The 19,926-nt window shown below is 35.0% G+C and overlaps 1 protein-coding gene across 3 annotated transcripts in view; it reads right to left on the reverse strand.

The window, feature by feature from the left end:
* Positions 1 to 12,501, reverse strand: part of LOC110370938 (LIM/homeobox protein Lhx1) — a 62,889-nt gene extending 50,388 nt beyond the window's left edge. For all 3 annotated transcript variants that reach the window (XM_021326954.3, XM_021326953.3, XM_021326952.3), the window contains exons 1-2: positions 12,361 to 12,501; positions 6,281 to 6,470 (exon numbers count right to left, since the gene is read on the reverse strand). In XM_021326954.3, the coding sequence (XP_021182629.2) occupies positions 6,281 to 6,470; positions 12,361 to 12,373 (203 nt within the window). In that variant the 5' untranslated portion in view covers positions 12,374 to 12,501. The remainder of the gene's footprint in view (positions 1 to 6,280; positions 6,471 to 12,360) is intronic.
* Between the last annotated feature and the right edge of the window lie 7,425 nt (positions 12,502 to 19,926).

A 19,926-nucleotide genomic window follows, 5' to 3' on the forward strand; every position in this document is an offset into this window, starting at 1 on the left:
TTACTTTTTCATCACCTTAAGGTTGACTGAAGAGAATGCCTATGGCATTAAGTCCGCCTATGTCATATTTAATGCGTGCATTTCATTTTTTTAAATAAAGTTGCTCATGTTGACGAGAAAGGAGTTATTAACAAAACATTATTTTCAACACTTATTGCAGCGAACACATCATCATCATCCTTTATCGGTGCTAATCATTTACTAAATAGGTGTTCAACTCCATAACAAACCCTTACATTTATTTCTAAATACATTGCGAACAAGCAATTCTGCTGCAATGTTGTTTTTTTTTTATATATTTTATCATCACATTGAATTATTATCAGGTACATTTGCATAAACGATGGAGGCCGCATGAATAAAACATAAACTCGGTTTGACTGCATGATGCTGGCACCTCGCCATGTAATATCTCAACTTTTGCCGCCAATTTTGAGAAAAGTTTAAATTTGGAACTCAGAACAAGGTGAAAGTTGCGGTTTGTGAAAATATGAACGACTGAGATGGAACAAAACTTAAATTTGGAATAGCTTCAATCAATGCAGTACCTAACGTTTTAAAATAATCGCATAATTTTATTTTCTTTTGAATTGAGAACACGATCGCTGTAATACCAAAACTTTTAAAGTGCCGACACTGCTTGACTCTTTAGTACTAACAATTTTTGATGAATCTCAACACAGGACTATCTTATTTAAGCTTCAATTATTAAAACTTTAAAAATCTAACCGAAACAATTTTAATTGATTATAACATTCATCAATTTGAGTCTGGCAAAGCGTTCTGCTTCATTTTTTAATTGTGTTCGCGTCATCGTGAATGTTTTATGCGCTGTGCCTTAGCTGAGTTTGCAATGCCTTCAGGCAAAACCTTTTGCTCTCTCAAATTATTTTTAAGACAATTCCAGCTAAACATGATTTACGTCGTCCTCTGATGACATTAAAATTGAAGTATGACAGGTGTTTTGAGGTTATAATCAAGATGGCGCTCGTATTCAACAAACAAGATTTTACGATGACATTTGCGATGAATTATTTAGGGAAATATGTACATAATGATGAAGTATTTAATTTTATAGGTTAAGGAATATATTACAGTTTATTTGTTGACAGGGTTTTGTGGCACTTAATTCGCAAAAACGACAACATGACCAAAAAATAATCTGGCGTGACACATGTATCTGAAGAAAAAACACCTTAATAAATTAATGGACTCCCTGATTTAACTACACAGTAAAATCATGAACAATTGTTATAACATAATTACTTAATCGTCCCACAAAAGTTTTGTAGCATCATCGTGGATTCAAAACTAACACAATAATGGCGGGGTGTCAAACAACGGAAATGACATCACTTATATTGAGGAAGCCGAAATGTCACCATAGAGTATAATGTCATTAAATAAAGTTGATATTTAAAAAAGTTTTTACTAGTATTCAGTTTTATAAATGAATAAAAATAAAATATTTGCGCTTTTAGCATTTATTGCACTTTAATTATATTATGTTAATGTTTTAACTTTAAAAAATACATATGATCAAACGATACGGAAACCTTTATGTAAAGAATTTAATTAAATAGCATTTTCTTATAGGTAGGTATATCATAGTTTGTTCCTTTTAATATCTGTAGAATGTGGCAATAACGTGGGGGCCGTAATAAACAGTATTTATTCCAATTTAACGATACATCAGCATAGGTTTAATGGCATAGTACCATAGTGCATTGCTAAGAGCTTGCCGTAATATTAAGATAACAATAACTATTGTAAGATTATGGGCGCCAACATCTGACAAACCCTGCTTTTCGATATTAATTACCAAATAAACACAGGATTTAATACTGTCTCCTATTGGGTGTTACTTACTTTCTTATGATACTTATTTATGGAGTATTTGGCACCTAAGTCATTCTTATTTGCAGACAATAGTGTAAGTATGATAAATTATAATTTTTCGTCTTTAAAATAATAGACTTGATATCTACTCCTAAAGTCCTAACATCCGCACATAGGGATTAGGATGACCAAAATTATTTAGTTTTGAAAAGATGTGACAGTGGCAACTGTGACAAGTGAGGTACTCAAAGATTTTCAAATCAAAGATAAATCTCTTAGTAAAGCTATGTACCTAGGTATATTAATTCCCTGGCAGAAAGATAGAATATTTTCCTTCCTCATTTATAATTTTTATCAAAACATTGAATATAGGTACCTACTGTGTGGATTAGAAAAATGGATGATAAATTCCATGAATTTGACTTACTGTTAGAACCATCATCTTTTTTCTCAGAGAACCCTAAAGACAACATAAGGTAAATTAAACCATTAAGTTGCGGAAGACGTAAGTGAACCGTTTTCCGCTCTTACCTGACCTGCGACAAAATTGTTTTTTTTTTAATCGTTCCTTTTTTGAAGTTTGGCGCCATGTAATTTAGCTATTTATTTCTAATCCCCATTCTTTTGGTCAATTTTGGTCTTTAGATGAAGTTTGAACTGGTTTTGGGTTTTTCTATTCCTATTTTTTATTAATCTATACCTTACCTATTTTTTTGTTTGTTTGCTCTAAAGCATGCGAAACTATCCGGGTACGAGTAAAGGTCCCGTAACGACATGGATAGAACAGAGAGAACAGCTAGTCTATACTAATATTATAAAGAGGAAAACTGTGTTTGTTTGGTTGTAATGGATAAACTCAAAAACTACTGGACCGATTTTAAATATTCTTTTATATTAGAAAGCTATATTATCTGCGAGTAACATAGGCTATATTTTATTCGGTGCGGGAAGTAGCTCCCACGGAACGCGGGTAAAACCGCGGGAAAACGGCTAGTCTAATATAGAGATAAAAACATCCTTTAGCTTCAACTTATTAAATACATATTACTTAGTAGATATTTATAACTGTTAGCACTCAATCAATATTAAGAGTTGATAAACCAAGATCTATTTGCGTCACTGCATCAAATTGCAGTCTGAATTAAAAGACAGAAAGGTCACCTGTCATAACAAAATTCTTTACTAACACATCATGACGAAATGACTTTGAATCGATAATAATCGTCAAAAATAGAAACTCTGATTTTAAAATGTAAACTGGTTTTATTGTAGACAAGTTCAAAGATTTTTATTGATTTATTGGTCAACGTTTTCTTCTATATTTGCGATTGAAATATAACTTTCACTGGCATATTTGTTGCTTACGGTTTTTTGTAATATATGGCTGTGAAGTGACAAGATTTACAAATTATTGGTGAAATATTATTTTGTAGGCAATTCATTATATTGTAGTTTAGCCACATCATGCAAATCAACTTCAAAGACAACTTTTTTTTTAATTTGAAATGTCCTCTTAATTTAAAAAAAAAACTCGAAAGAATTTCAATTTTTTTTTTGCAAATAACCCTAGACGGTCCAATTATGACACCCTGTACCCTAGCACTAAGAGTATCCATACACTGTACATTAAACAGTCGGCCGACAGTTGACTCGATGGTTGGGAAGTTTTTTTAAACCGCCTTATAGAGACCAAATACCTGATAGTCCGCACTTCCATTCATCTACATACAGATCCAAACAAACTGACTGAGGGATTGTTCAAAAGAGTTACCGCGGCCCTGGTACATAGGTACTAAAGTGCTTAAGAAGGAACATGGTTGGGTTTTAGTCAGTAAAAGTCTGACACTCCCTCACGCTGTACCCATAGCGGGTCATTTGATGATTTCCTAAAAAAAAGCATAAACAAGCTATCGGCCGACTAAAAGTTCGCAGTGTAGACTCTAAACCTACAAAATACAAAGTTTTTGTGTCGTAATGAGAATTGATGGTAATTGTCGTGCTTGTCGACAACACGTCACGGACATGATGACATAATTAGCCGCATCTGTCGGTCTGTGGACACTCGTTATTGTCGGATAGGTTAATTGAGGTAGGACTAGGTTTGTGCAACCTTGTGGATATGAAGGTCAAATGTCGGATTAGTAGTAATTGTTGATAAAGGTCCTTTTGGTTGTGTGTCAGTGAGGAAGATGCTAGATGCTTCAAGCTGAAGACCAGGCAAGAGATGGTTCCCTGAAATTTGCTATAGTGGGCATCGAATATAAGATGATGATGATTTATCAAATAAGATAAAATGTACGGAACACCTATTAAAACATTAATATACTGAGGCATATGATTTAAGAATCTAATGAGATTATGTTTCTGCATTTCTGTTAGGTACTCCAATTCTACCGTGACTACCTTCTGTTCCATGATTTTACCAATTTACTTGCAGCATATTATTGTATATCTGTTAGGTCTATAGCAAATAGATTAGTCTATCAAGAATTAAGACCATGGTATAACTAAAACAAGTAACTGCCAATTAATAAAGATTTCCATGCCTTGTTGAAATGTTTTACCCAACTGTTTTAACAAGGTACCTTTAAATTCTTTTCTAGCAATTTTTGTCACGCAAGGCCCTAACTTCACCTGCTGTAAATAATTTCATAAAATTTAAAAACATTGACTTAATCTTCTAAGCAATAAGTTGCCTTACCCTAGCAATGGCAAATTCCTCAGTAATAATAAATACGGTGTCAAACATACAAGTTACTTAAGAATTGTAATTTAAATATTATTACTAGATGACGACTGTTTCTACTTATATCAGTTTGTCATTTAACTTCAAATGGTTCTTTGATGATGCGTATGTAAATAAGTTTTTTATCCATTCTAAGCAAAAAAGACTTATAGAAACTAGAAACCAATTAATAGGAATGAATGGAATTCCAGTAGGTTCTTCGCAAATGATTGAAAGACCTTGTATGGATGAAATTAATTGCAATAGCTAACCAAGTACGAAACCACTAGTGACTGGTTGATAGCCAGCCCGTTTAATATCTTTCTTAGAATCTTTTATTTTTACCCATATACAGCCCCTCCCAAAAAAAAAACAATCATCGGCCTAGCTTTTTTCCTATGTTGGGAGGATGCAGCTGAGTACTATTTTCATATGAAGCAGCTACCTATCTGACCTTCTCAACTAAACACAATCACCCGGGCTTCTCCAGGCTTTTGACAACCCGTGACGACTGCCCAAGATGTAAAAAAAACTGAAAAGTCGATAGAACACATAAAACTATACCTACCCACCTAGTAACTGAACATCAAAAGCCAAACCGATGGCTTCAGTCATTGGTTTTTCCGTTAATAGACATTATTAATACTTAAAGACTAAATGCTAAAAAATAAATGTTTTAAAAGTAATAAAAATACTGTATAAGGCAAATAGTTATTTCAAGACATCACTAGTTTATCATTACTTTGAGCCACACGTTTGATTGTGTTTTTGTACCTACTTAAAATGGGCAATAATCCTATCCTTCGAGAGCTACTTGAAAAAAAATGCATAGGCGCTGAGAAGTGAAGAATGGGGCATCATTTCCTTAATGAAAAATATCAAAACTAAACATCACTTCAGTGGTTTCGAAAAGGAATACCGCAGGGAACGATATTAGGTCCATCTTAACATAAAGCTAGCTACACAACAACAGCATCTCGCAATTGCGTCAGACATCTAACCCTTGCTAACACGAGCACATTAAACAGTGTTTCAATCACTAAATTACATAGGCTAGCAATCACGTGTGTGCTACTAAAGTCAATCAAAAGTCCTTCGTGTGCACCAAATCGTCTTTGCGTGCAAAACTTTGAGCCGTGTTAACGTTCCATTCCAAAATTCGCGAAGTAATCGCAAGTTCGCGTCGAACCTAATATGGCGGTTAGAGTCTTGCAAGTCGACGCTTTGGCTGAGGAATTTAGTTTCGTAGTGTTTAGTGATGGTTTTGGTCGATATAGTATGTTGAAGGTATTAACGTGGTTTTGTTACGTTTGCATTTAAACCTGGTAATACAGGTAAAGGATGGTCTTTTTGTCTTTGGTTTAGTATATAATGATAAATTCTAATAAAAATAATTCGATGAGAAATATTTAGTTGTTATGCTTGTTAGTTACTTCATAGATTTATGTTACTTTATGACTAGGTTAATGTTACATTATCCTTAACACACTCATTTATTTATGAAGGCCCCTTCCTTTCATCACACTGAATACTAAATATTATAATACACGGTATGCGCTGAGCACTTCTATTTTCATCACCAACTGGAACACCGATTTTGAAGAAAGCTTTACCAACTTTTAAATTTTACTGTTTAGATTTTTCTTGTGTTCTCTTAACCTACCTATACTTAGAAATTAGTTTTCCAAAATACTTGATTAAGGAACTTGAACATACCTAAAGAAATCATTCCTACAGAAGAGCTTGTTGTCCCTGGAGTAGCACTTGTCGGCGAGCGGCGCGCGACAGTCGGCGCAGCGCACGCACGCCGCGTGCCACGCGCGCTCCAGCACGTGCAGCAGGAACTTGTCCAGGATCGGCTTCTCGCAGCCGGCGCACGCCATCGCGCCGCCTGCTTCGCCACGTCCTGGGGAAAAAGATGAGTTGAAGGTAAAGGGAGTAATGGCTTGACACGTCCTGAGAGAAGAAGGGGCTTTAAAAGATGATAAGTTGGTGGTTAAGGGAGAAATGTGTTGATAGGGTCTTTGAGTGAGTAGTAACTTGTCCAGGATCGGCTTCTCGCAGCCTGCTTCGCCACGGAGAAGGAGGGATGTTAGAAGATAATGAGTACATAGATGACATACCCCCAGTAAAGGGAGAAATGTCTTGATAGGTCTTTGGGTGAGTGGTAACGTGGTGGTAACATTACCGCTCTGAAGATAAGCCAGTCATTACTAAAATACAGTGTAAATTGATAAAATCGGTATGAAACAGGTGCACGTAAGAGGCTTCAAATGCATAGTTTCAGAGTGACAATGTGATTTGAATGACAGGCTTGAGTTTTCATGGAATATTTACTATACGTGTTAAATCTATGAAACTGTTTTCCATATATTTAACAGGAATACGAATAAGGGTTGATTGATTGTCTGAAAAATAGTAGCTAGTAGCAACAGAGATTTGCTTTTGGAATGAAAGTCTTGATATCAAAACAGCCAAACATTGCAACTTTATTATCTTAAGTGTAACTTTTCTATAGCTCACAAATATACAAAGTCACAGCGCTAACATTTGATTTCAACGCATTAAGTGTGGGTTAAACATAATATTATTTTAAGTCTGATGAACAACCTAAGAATTTTGGCAACATTATCAATAGATGATCATTCGAGTATTGAAGCCAATTAAAGTATATTTCAATGGAAAAACATATTCCTTCACAAGTAACAAACAATAGTAAAATACGTTTAGAACACAACAAATCCAGGAAACAGGGATTTATAGTCCAGCTACTAACTGAAAACACGTAAACCGTACATACATAAACTAGGTACGTAAATCATGTACCTAACTATATACCTACATGTGCCATAGGTGTACCTACACGCTACCTACTCAATAGTTCGTCCATCATAAAGTTGGTAGCACTGGAAGCAAACATAATGGAATTGAGTTTTACGACCGATAAAGCTTAGCTTGAATAAAATTTTATTAGCATATATGTTATTACCGGTACGGGTGTTACACCGCTACCTAGGTACCAATGTACCAAGCACTTATTTCTTACCAGAAGCAGATAAATTTCAATTAGATTTTCCGTTTAACTGCCAAGTTACGATCGGTTAGCGACTCGTGATAGCCAGGAATAGGTAAACTGCTGGATTGTAAATAACGCAAGGTTACAAGTATCCGTGAGCTGTAACTATGCCTTAGGAAATGGCTCGTGTTAAAGTTTAACTGTTTACTGCTCGCACAGAAGGAATAATAAAGAAGAATGGTTAGCACGGGAGAATCGATTGGACAAAGGCTCATCTAAGATTTACTGACCAAGCACCTGTTTAGCGGATATCAGAGAATTTGTCAACTACTTCATACTTAGCTAAACGCTGGCTGGTTTTACAGTTCGAGTATTTAAAAGCCCAACAGATAAATAAAACCTCCTTTTATCAATTCCTCATACACAACTTTGACACATCACATTGTTATTGCACCTTATAAATATCAAAACGACAAGTGAACCGAGCACCCTTTTGTAAAAAAAAAAAAAAAAACAGAAAAAATACTTTTTTCACATGTGACATTTATTGGCTGAATTTATGAAGGTCGCCGCGGTTTTACATTCCATATTTAAATCTGAACGTCCGATTGGTCGCGCGCCATTTCGGTCGCGTTCACAATTCTGTGACGGGGTAATAGCCGTTATGGATATTCGGCGGTGCGTGTGATTCTTCGGTAAAATTGTACCGCTGTCACGCTGTTTAGCCTGTGGATTTTGGTATTAATATTAATCTGACAGTGTTATCTCTGTTACTGAGCGGTTTAAGATTATGATAAATGCTCCGAGTGATGCAGATCGCGAGATAGTTAAGTAGATTAAATTGATCTTGGAATGTCAAATTGAATTTAGTGATTGCAACTGCAAAAGTAGCTCAATGAGAACATAATTCACCAACGCCTTCATAAAAAGGAAAATATGCGAATAGAGAACCTTATTTTTTTCTAGACAGTTGTAAAGTTCATACGGTAACAAAGTCACCCACTTTTCACGAAAAATAAACCTCATATTGTTTTCAAAAACGTCCTGATTAAAGTCAATCTTATTTAATTGTAAATTACTGCATTGTATGGAAAACACAACGGTCGTTACTCAAGTTCATTGTTGTTTTAAACACCTAAAAAACACGATAATGTCCCTATTCTGAATTATGTTACCACCACCTGAAAGAAACCAGGATTTCAAATGGCAAAAACCAAAATTGTTCTTAGGTTAGTATTTTGTGCAGCGAAAGTATCGAAAAAATAAAGGATCACTAAGTCACTAAGTATAAACCACGTGTAAAAACCACATAATTACATCTAACAAAAATTTCACAACTACTCAAACAAAGTGCAAACTTATTAAAACAACATTTTAACTCTTGTATCTCTGTTTTCCTTTCAATTATCTCAGAAACCGCTGAACCAATTTACACGCACAAGGATCCGGGCTAACTAATGAGTAAACCTTACTTATTATTTCACCGCAAGCACAGGTGTTTGTACTAAAAAACAAAGTAATATCGGTTTTAAGAATTAACAAAAGAATAATCAATACCTATAGACAAGCAGTGAACGATTTGAAAATGAATTTGGATGACATTAAATCTGCCGTCGGTAAAGCAGTATACCTCTTTTAAAGATACCCTACAAAAAATCAAGGTGCTTTCATAGTACCTAGAAAATATTTAAAAGAGTGATAGCTTGAAAACCGTGTAAAAACATGGGCGTCCTCAAATTATCGACTATAACACGTCTGTGTCAGCCTCCCCATACAATTATTTTGACGCTAGGTTGAAATTTTAGCCTTTAATCCAAACTAATATTATAAATGCGAAAGTAACTCTGTCTGTCTGTCTGTCTTTTCTTCACGCCTAAACTACTGAACCGATTTGTGTGAAATTTGGTACAGACATAGTTTGAAACTTGAGAAAGGACATAGGATAGTTTTTATTAAAAAAAAATATTCCGGACATATAGCGCCATCTATTGGTCAAATCAAAAATCTGCTGGTAGTCACTATTCCACGCGAACGAAGTTGCGGGCAAAACCTAGTATTATATTTTTTTCACCTCGAGGATTGTAAATTCCATAATAAATTTTGGGATATTTGAAACCTACGGGTTATCACAATTTGACGATTGTATTTTAACCAAAGAAACCAAAAGTACCGATCCTAAGCAACAATTTAGAGACAAATCAGTGTTTATTCTTCCCGTCTAGAGAATTTCTCAAGAGAATTTGTCATTACCCATGAAGAGTGTTACTAGAGTATACCAAAACTAATGCCTTCATAGAGAAAAGAAGTATTACTAATAATAATTTTAGAGTACCTATACCTGTATGGAAAATAATGTTGAAGGGATTAACGTCTGTTCAATGCTAAACTGTCAAATAATTTCAAGCATAGATATTATATTTAAAGAACTAAAAGTTAAATTATTAGAAGAGTATATGATTGAGGAAGGAAAAATATCAGAGAGTTATTTTTAAAAACTGCTTTGTTCTACTTTTAAACTTTGAACACATCTTCCTCGTTGTCAGCGAACGTCGCCGATCAAGGGATTATAAATAACTTAAGTAATCCCATAGTGAAAGTACAGTATCAATCTGTTAAGCCGATTTGTGTAAATCCTTGACTTACTAACAAATCTTCTTATATCATTTTGTTTCTAGTTACATATTTATATGAAACTAATATCACTTGTATCTGAAATTTTAAATCATGCAAAGAAATCAAATTACAGTCTTTTTCAATATGTAAGTAATGTATCGGGTAAGACTGAAACAAATCTAACTGTTATATGATTTTAATAGTTGTAAGTACGAGTTATTTTTATATTGCCTATGTTCATGGATGACATTGAATTACATATGACGCAGTAGCATTTACTGGTAGCATATAAAAATACAGGCGATTTAAAGGTATGATAATATTCTTGAGACAAATAATAATGCTTTGACACAGTGCATATGAAATATTTTATGTGGATGATATATTCATCTTTCTTTTGAAGTTAGAGGTGTTAGATAAAATCGCCTGGACCAACGTCAGGACAATATGTAATCGGCATCACATATGCTTGGTTAAGCTTAAGCACTATTTAGTTCTATTATATAAAAGGTAAATGTACTTATAATTAATATTCAAGTTAGAAACTTCAATTTGCCAAAAACTCACTCAAGAATCTAGTCTACACTGTTCCACACCACTTCAAGCATTCTTGGATTTTACACCAAACACTACTTAACTGTTTTATGCATATAAAAAGCTTCTTAACACTAGAAGAATAGGCGATCATTTCTAATTCCTCAAAAAGGTAGATATACAGTTGATCCTAAAAAGGATTTGTATAAAACTTTAGGAGTTGGAAGATTATATTTTTTAAAGTATTGTTTTGTGTTCCGTTGAGGCAGGGAGAAAAGTTTTGAATGTTTTAAAAGTGTTATAAGAAGCTTATCTAAGGTTTCCTTAGCTTTACCCGTTTGTGGTCTTTCATTCACAAAAGTATTATGATTTTTTTAATACAATTGTCTATTTTTGTGGGCTCGGGTCAAAAATGTGTTGTTTCTTTAGTGGCTTCTTTTTTTGTGAATGAATATTTGCTTACCTATTATTTTCATAATTTCATTGATTGCATGTCTCTTTATAACCACTTGTTAGTCAAGTTACTCGTATTGTATAGGTAATAAATCATTTGTTAATTGTTTTGCATTTTGTACCTATAAATACTACATAAGATTTTACCTATAGATTTCTATGGAACTTTTAACAGGACTAAAACCTAACTGTATTATGTTACCTATGGGGGTAGAGAAATAAGAGAACTGCTCAAAAATTACTCATCTATTTTTCGCGGAAGACTAGCTAACAGTACCTTTTATCTGGGTGCCCAAAGAAAGGGACCCGGGTGGAACAGGTGACGAAGGAATTTTCGAAATTGATACAAGTAAAATCAAAATCAAGGAATCATCAAATACAGGTGATAGTCACGGACTTGTTAAGCAATCATTGTTAGATTAAATAATTCTTATCTTATATACATATGCATATGTAGTAGATATGTATTTACTATTGTCGGTCTTCGTAGAAGCTTTTTATGCAAATGTTGTCTTCAATAGTTGTGTATGTAATTTGCATTTTGTTATGTCTTTAGTTACGATTGATAGACACGGCAAATGCAAGATACTTCATTTGAAGAAGATACCGCATCTAGTTAATACAAAATGTTGTTTACTTAACACTGGAAGACATTTTTATATTTAAGGAGAAGTATTTGAGTTATTAAAAAGTGAAGTAGATTGAAGAGAGAATAAAATTGAGGCATCTTTGTTGCAAAATTATGTGCGAAAAGCGTAGGCCTATCTTGTGCAGTCTAGGCCTAACATAAGAGCCGATTCTCAAACCGTTGGCTATTAATATTTAATACAAGCACATCAGAAGATTATATCTAATCTATGATTAGGATTAGTTTGTTAGACATAGATTTCAATTAAGGTAGCCTTTCTAAGAAAAAGTAGATTTAATATTTCAAGTTAATTGGTTTGTTTTTGATGAAGATTATAATGTTATATCTTAACATCTAAGACACCAACAAGATATGATGAACATTCTGACTCACAAAAAATTGATATCAACAGACAACAGGAAAAACTTATAAAAATTACATTAAGGAAAAGAAAATGTACCGAATACAACAATATGTTATACATATATACCACAGATACGATGTATTTACATAAATATAATAGAAAAAAAAGCATAACATGATGACAACAACCTCCATACGGCATAGTAGCACTCCACGTAACAGTCTAACAATGACACAGGACACTAACTTTTACCAATGTGGTGCTGATGAAAGGGGGCATGGGCCCCCCGTCCTGCGGCAAGGAAACCCGCCACTTCGGCACCCTGTACACGGCACTGCACAACACACCGCGACGGCGGTACAACACACCCGACACGCGCGACGCACCAACGCGTACTGACGAAAAAGCTGGCGTTTTCCGGCGGCCGCGCATACACAGTCGAGACGGCTATACGCCCAGCCAGTGAGTGAGACAGAGCAAGGTATAGTAGCGCTTAGAAACAGGCGTGGTTGAAGCAAGCAGCCACTAACGTGCAGGGGGTGGCGCCTGCGGTATATTTTTCTACAATTTTTTTCCGTGCGTGTTTCTCTGCGGTAGTGGGATTTCATTTTGTAGGACACGTGCGCCGTTCGCAGTAAATTTAAATTGGCTCGCCGGTAGATCGAGTGGTAGCTCCACGTAATTATACAGACAGGATTTTTCGGTTACTTCTCTAGCCGGACCGGTGTCTTACTTTAGTTATTTTTATATTTTTATGCGTTCTCTGTTGAATGTTTTGACTGGGGGCGTGATCTCTATGTTTATGTAAACTGCCCGCCTCTAGACGTGTTGTTCGTTTCTTTATTTTTATTTTGTGATCTCGGTTCGCGATGCGATAGGTAGGCGTCGATGTTCTCCGATCTTACGTTAAATTAATGTGCTACTGCCGAATTAATGAAATGTCTTTACATCTAGGTGGAGTTTGGTTATTGAAGGCTTCAAGCCAAATCTATGACATTTATGGGTCTATGCATGTTGTTGGAACTCAAGCTTGTTTTATTGAATTGGGTTGTAGGCATGATCGTTTGGCTAATAATCTAATTCTCAAACGGTGGAAAATATTGGTGGATATAGGTAAGTAGTTAAGTAAATAGGTAGCTGCCATCATTTTCCTTTCAAATAGGCACAGGCAGACAAGTAGGTACCTACCTATCACCATTGTATAGGTATTTTAGGAGGGACTGCTGAATAAGTACTTAAAGCCTCTGCGAATAGACAGCAGACACTAACTCGATGAAGGAATCCTATTTTCGCAAGAATCGTTTCACATTTTAAGCACCACAAAGACCAATGAATTGAGGACAGTTACAAAACCTGATTAAGTGGGGTGAAGTCCGTGAAGTGGACGATAGAAGTTGATGATCGATTTTTTTTTATTTTGGTGGTTACGGTTGTCGGATCTGGAAACTGTTTTGCAGGATAATTTAATATTAAGTAGGTAACGTGATTCTGATAAATTCGTTAATTAGGAAGATACAAGTTTTCACAATAACTCTTTGTCTCTTTTTGTACCGGAATAAGTTCAAAAATTTGGTAAATCAGGTAGGTAGGTAGGTAAGTACCTACCTACGTATAATTTTTCACCGGTTCTATTGGGTTAAAAATGTAGGTAGGTGTGTTAATGATCTATAAGTACTTTGTGGTTACCTGTAGATTAACAGAGTTGTTAACCCTGTTTACCTACTGTCTTAAACAAAAAGCTCAGTTTAGAAAAAAAAAACATGTGGGTAGGAATAATACTTACCTACCTTTATTACGAAACTGGACAAGAAAAGTAAATAAAAGTAATTTAAATTTGCAATTAGCAGAAAATTGTGAATATTAGACGATCCGTACTTAGGGAGATAATATTTTGGACATATCTATGCCAGCATCTCTACCAAATCAAGACCTAGGTAGCTACTTATGTAAAATCGATTTTCAGATCACTTACAAGGCAATAGGGATGCAGCGATACCTACTTACGATACCTTCCATACATACTTACTTAGGTAAGTAGGTACCTACCTACTTTTCTAAGTGCCGTCATCTCAGAAGTAACATTCTTCCTAAGCACATCGACTTTCACACAATCCATCCATGTATCTTTTCTTTGCTTGTCCCCTTTCTGTAAGTAAGTATATCCGGGTATGAATATTTTTCAACTACCTACCTACATAGATTACAATTTATAGATATTGTTCAAAGCAGTAAGTAAGTAAGTAGGTACCATCTATAAGATTTCGACCAATTCAGGTCTTGGCTGACCGCTGGCGTCCGATAATCGGTGACCGATTTTTTGTAGAAAGAAAGAAAGAAAATCAGTTTATTGCATAAATGCCCCTAACAAAATGAGCATAATATGGATAAAAAGATAAAAAGAACATAACACAAGTTTAAGGGAAAATATGCGTCCTAAAGCGCGCAATACGGCCCTCGCTCAGCATAATGCTGCGACCCGAAACGAGATAGTATAGTATAGTCCCAGCGCTGGTTTTCAGCGATAGCCGGTGCTACCGCGATGACGTCAACGTAGGTGAAAAATAGAACACACTGATAGCAATAGTGCAACGCACGCGTCCTACAAAAATCGGTGCAATTATTCTGTTCTAAACAAAATCGATGTGATTATTTGTCCCACAAAAAACTGAACTGCTTGGGCGGGGCAGCTTTAAAATCTTAAAAATCTAAATTGTTAAAAAAATGTTTATTTTTTTTGATACCTAGTTAATTTATTATTATTTTACTTATTTCTCTCATTCATGAAACTTCTTTACATTGGCATGAACTAAATTCAAAATGTGCTTACTTAGTACCTACATAGGTACTTAGGTAAAATATACCCAACCACAATGCCAAAGTTCTGTGTAGTTGCTTAAAAAGCTCTGTGTTATAGTACCTACTACTACTATTAAAAAGGTGTTCTATTATCACACCTATCTATAGGAAGGTACCTAACCTAACAAAATCTTATTTATACCTAAGCAAACGCTGATATACCTCTAGGTACCTACCAAAAAAGAATGACCACTTCCACAGCTGGGTGTTAGGTACTGTACCTACATACCTACTACCGGCGCTAAGGTAGGTAGGTATGTAACAAGTAGGTAATTAGGTACCTACCTCAGTATCCTGCTTCGCGATCAAGTGCTGCTGATTTACCCAAAACTGTTACATAAATACAATCTGTACTCAGAATTTATTACTTACCTACCGCGCATTGCATAATTAGGTACTTAGATACTTAATTAATAGCTGTTTAACAATCACGTATTGTTTGTACTGTATATTTCTAAAGTAAAGACGTATCGTAGAAAGAAGGTAGGTAAATAAATTGTAAGTAAATAAATAATTACCAGCCTTTTCACCCTGACGAATTATCCGACTGACTCCCCCAGTCGTAAGTGTACGCGAGAAAACAATTGACAACTGCCGGTATAAAAATGCAACTGGCCGCTCGGAAAATCCGCCTGTGTGAAAAGGCTGAAAAGGTATATAAGATAAACCATTTCCTGAATGATACCTAAGTATGTACCTACTTACCTATGGATTAGATGAAATATACATAAGCTAAAATAAACACATACTTACCAAGTAATGTTAGATATGAAGCCACTCTTGACGTGTTTACAAAATCCAACGAACAAAGCAGGATTTTCGGTATTTCCCTACCAAGGAAACAGAGCATTATCACATGAGTTAATACTAATGTAGCATTACTTCGCAAATATAAATTTATATTCAAGCATAGCATACGTAAGTAAATTTTTATCTGCTCTCTTCTCTGAACTTCGGATTCCATGGCAATGGATGCAATAAAACTTCAATGACAGTTGTCCAATCATTGTCTGACGATTTATGCTCACTTATATTAAAGCTTGGTTATTTCAGATCTATGTACCTACTTAGGTATGTAACTTTATGCAACTAAACACTACTAAGTTGAGAAATATTTTCCTGAAAACATGGTTAGGTAACACATTTTCGATAATTTCTATATCTATGTTGTCATTAGCTGTTTCCTGTAGTTCATCCGCACTGGGTGAAACCGCGGGCAAAAGCTAGAGTTTTATAAGCAGCGATTGCCATCTTAAGCCGTGTCTATCTATTCCCTTAGGGAAATCAAGATCTTAACGTGGCACCATGAATGGACGCAAGCCGGCCATTCACTGGAATAATCTCTGGCTGACCCGGCCGAATGGGGTGCTCTCTATTCAGACGGTTTGTTGAGACTATCTTTAGAAAATAATAAGCTAGTGCAGGCAGGGTGAATTCGTGGATAAAATGAAAACGCGCAAACACACTACTTATTACTATGTATAGGTAACCTATCCTTGACAGGTCATCATTTCCCGAGCCTTTTCCAACTATGTTGGGGTCGGCTTCCAGTCCCCAGTGTTTTTACAAAGAGCGACAGTCTATCTGACCTCCTCGACCCAGTTACCCGGGCAACCAAGTACCTATATCCCATGGTAAGGCTGTTCCTGGAATCCTTGACAGGTATTATTACAGTAGGTGATCATCATCCTCCTGCCCTTATCCCAATTTTATTTGGGGTCGGCGCAGCATGTTTTCTTCTTCCATACGCTTCTATCTGCCGTCATCTCACAAGCAACATTCTTTCTTACCATATCTACTTACAGTAGATCTACTTAGCAGTATCTTACAGTAGGTGATATCATTGAATAAAGCTCTGACTTCAAAATTAATACTGGTAGGTAGTCCTCTCTTATAAGTAGGTAGGTACTTCTTTATCTGCATGCTCTTTTCAGTTGTATATTACATCTATGTGCGCTACTGAAAATTGACTTTTTAACGCCATTTAGAAACATACATAGGTCTTTTTCAAAATTTACATTCTAAGATAAACATTTATTTTATCTTAGTTAATTAGTTTACTTCATATACTTAAATAGTTATCGACAACTATTTATATGACATCAAACTTAAATGATTTCGTACTGGAGAAAAGACATCGCGCAAAGGTTAGGTTTCAGCTTACCTATCTTTTCTCCTATATCAGATCAAAGTAGCTACAATATAAAAATATTTCTAGATTTATATAATCCATCATTCTTAAATACCTACCTTTAAAATAGGATACAACTGTAAAAAAATATCAGTTCAGATAGGATAGGTAGGTCTTTTTATAAAATTCTAAAGCCCACATCATCCAAATTTCGAAGAAGCACATATTCAATCGATAATACTAATATAGCATGGATGCACACACAAAAGTTTCAGTCTTTTATGTATTATGTAGAAGGGCCGGCAGTACCCAGGCTCTCGGTCTACAACTTACGTATGAAATTAATAATCGTAATGCTAGTAACGCCATCTAGTATACCAGTTTGAAAACAATAAGCACAGCGCCATCTATCGACATTTGTTAGTATTGTTCAAAATGTTATTCACCGAACGATGTGGTATGCTTCAATCCATGGTAAGAGCTTCGGTGTATGACAAATAGATGGCACTGGAAACGAGCTTTTTGAATAAATTGCGAGAAATGTATACTTGTGCAAAAAGATCCGTACAGAATTAATATTCAAGATTGTGCTATGATTTTAACGATTTATTGGTTGCAAATTTTTTTTTAATTTTATTATTGTGCAATTTAATTGATCGTCAGGATTGCGCCTTAAAACGAATAAATAAAACTATGTAAACATTTTAAAATATTTTATTTTCCTCACACTCACTCAAAATACAAAAATATGACTTCGTCCTACATTTCATCAGGAGACACTTGGTATAAAAGCAGACTAAAAATATAATAAAATGCATTCTTCACTCTTCCTTATGCACAAACACAATTCACTAGCTAATCAGTCTATGCTGGTACACAAATAACATATAGCTTATATTACGTAAATAAATAAATATGCTTTCTTTTACAAGCAAAGTTTGGTTCCACTTCATTTTGAGATACATTTCTCATAGTATTTTATAGAAAAGGCACACACATTTTCTGCCGACCCAATAACCTTTCAGTCAACCATTCTATCATATCTTAATCTGACGCGCTCAAAATGTATTGCTCGCGTTCCAAAATATATTGTCACCGTATTGCTATTCTATTATATTCCTTGCTATTTGGCAGTATAATATATTAGCAACTTATCAGACTTAAAAATATAAGGCAAGTTATATTATCACAAAATAATATCTTCCTCTTATAACGAACAACAAGGCTTGTCGACACACACAACGATTTTATTCACTGCAACACAATATGCAATTTTTCAAACACACTGAGCTTTGTAAAGTATTGTGATGCTCACCAGCCTTAAATGTATTGTATTTCATGCACATTTTTGTAAATAATGTTGGTAATTTTGTCAGTCTTTAAGTAATAAATAAGGGAATATAATTAGCTAACTATATTTAGATAGGCATTTATTTAGCATTGATCTGCGATAGGAAGATTTGACTAAGAGTGAGTTGCACCAACTTACTTTAACGATAACAAAACTCGAACCAACGGTCAAATCTCTGGTTAAGTCAATAATGGATTGCACCATTTTAACAATGGTTAAAATGACGTCATATTTAACGATAACCGTAACCAGTCAATTTTGGCCGGTTATCGTTATTGCTAAGTTAACAAATGTCAAAATCTTGTCAATAGCCCGGTCAAAATAGACATATGAAATAACAAAAATTCCCACAGAGCTGATTTTTGGTGGAGAGCTAGATTTGATCATTATAAATAAAATACTAAAAGTCCCCATCGATCCCATGTGTGCGTCAAAAGTTATTCGAGGTCAAATGTCAAAATTTTAGGTTTTTAGATTTTTTTTCGAAAACGGTAAGTTTTATCAAAAAAGCACATCAGACCAAAATTGTAGATCTTTAAATTTTCTACAAAAATGGCATTAACAGTTTTCTCCTAAATCTTACCATTCCTGAGATATAGCCATTCAAAGAGTCTCACTATACATGATATGCACATATAAGCCACGTACATACGAGGGCTGCCTTTAAGTTGTATCGTTTGAAATAAGTACAGACAATCTAATAGGTTAATACCATTTATTGTTTTTCAAAGAATTCTCTGCGATATTTAATGCACTTTAGCACGCATTAAACCCAGTTCTTGAAACATTTATTCCATTCTAAAGTGGGGGTAGTCAAATTGGCCGATTTGTACCTTCCTTCCAACTCAGTCTTCTGGATAAAATGGAAATGTCGAAGGAAAATAAGCGTGCGATAATTTTCTACAACTTTAAAAGCGGATTGTCGCGACTTCAGCGCTTTAAAAAAAATTGTTCTGTGTTTAATGATGCAGAACCATGCCTTAGGACTGCAGTACGCTCATATTTAGGATTTAAAAGTGGGCAATCTAGCCTTAGAGACAAGCCACTTGAAGGTAGTTCAAACCCGATATGACCCAAGATAATATCGAAGCTATGCGGCAGTTAATTGTCGCAGACCAACATGTAACATACCGTGACATAGATCCGTGGGCATAACGATTGTTTTACATTCCACAAAATTAAGTAAAGTCTTCGTGGTAAACTTTTCAGCACACCTGAAAAAGCTGTTGACTCATACAAATCGGCCAATTTGACTACCCCCACTTCAGAATGGAATAAATGTTTCAAGAACTGGGTTTAATGCGTGCTAAAGTGCATTAAATATCGCAGAGAATTCTTTGAAAAACAATAAATGGTATTAACCTATTAGATTGTCTGTACTTATTTCAAACGATACAACTTAAAGGCAGCCCTCGT

The sequence above is a fragment of the Helicoverpa armigera genome, chromosome 22, assembly GCF_030705265.1.
Source record: "Helicoverpa armigera isolate CAAS_96S chromosome 22, ASM3070526v1, whole genome shotgun sequence".
Lineage (NCBI taxonomy): Eukaryota > Metazoa > Arthropoda > Insecta > Lepidoptera > Noctuidae > Helicoverpa > Helicoverpa armigera.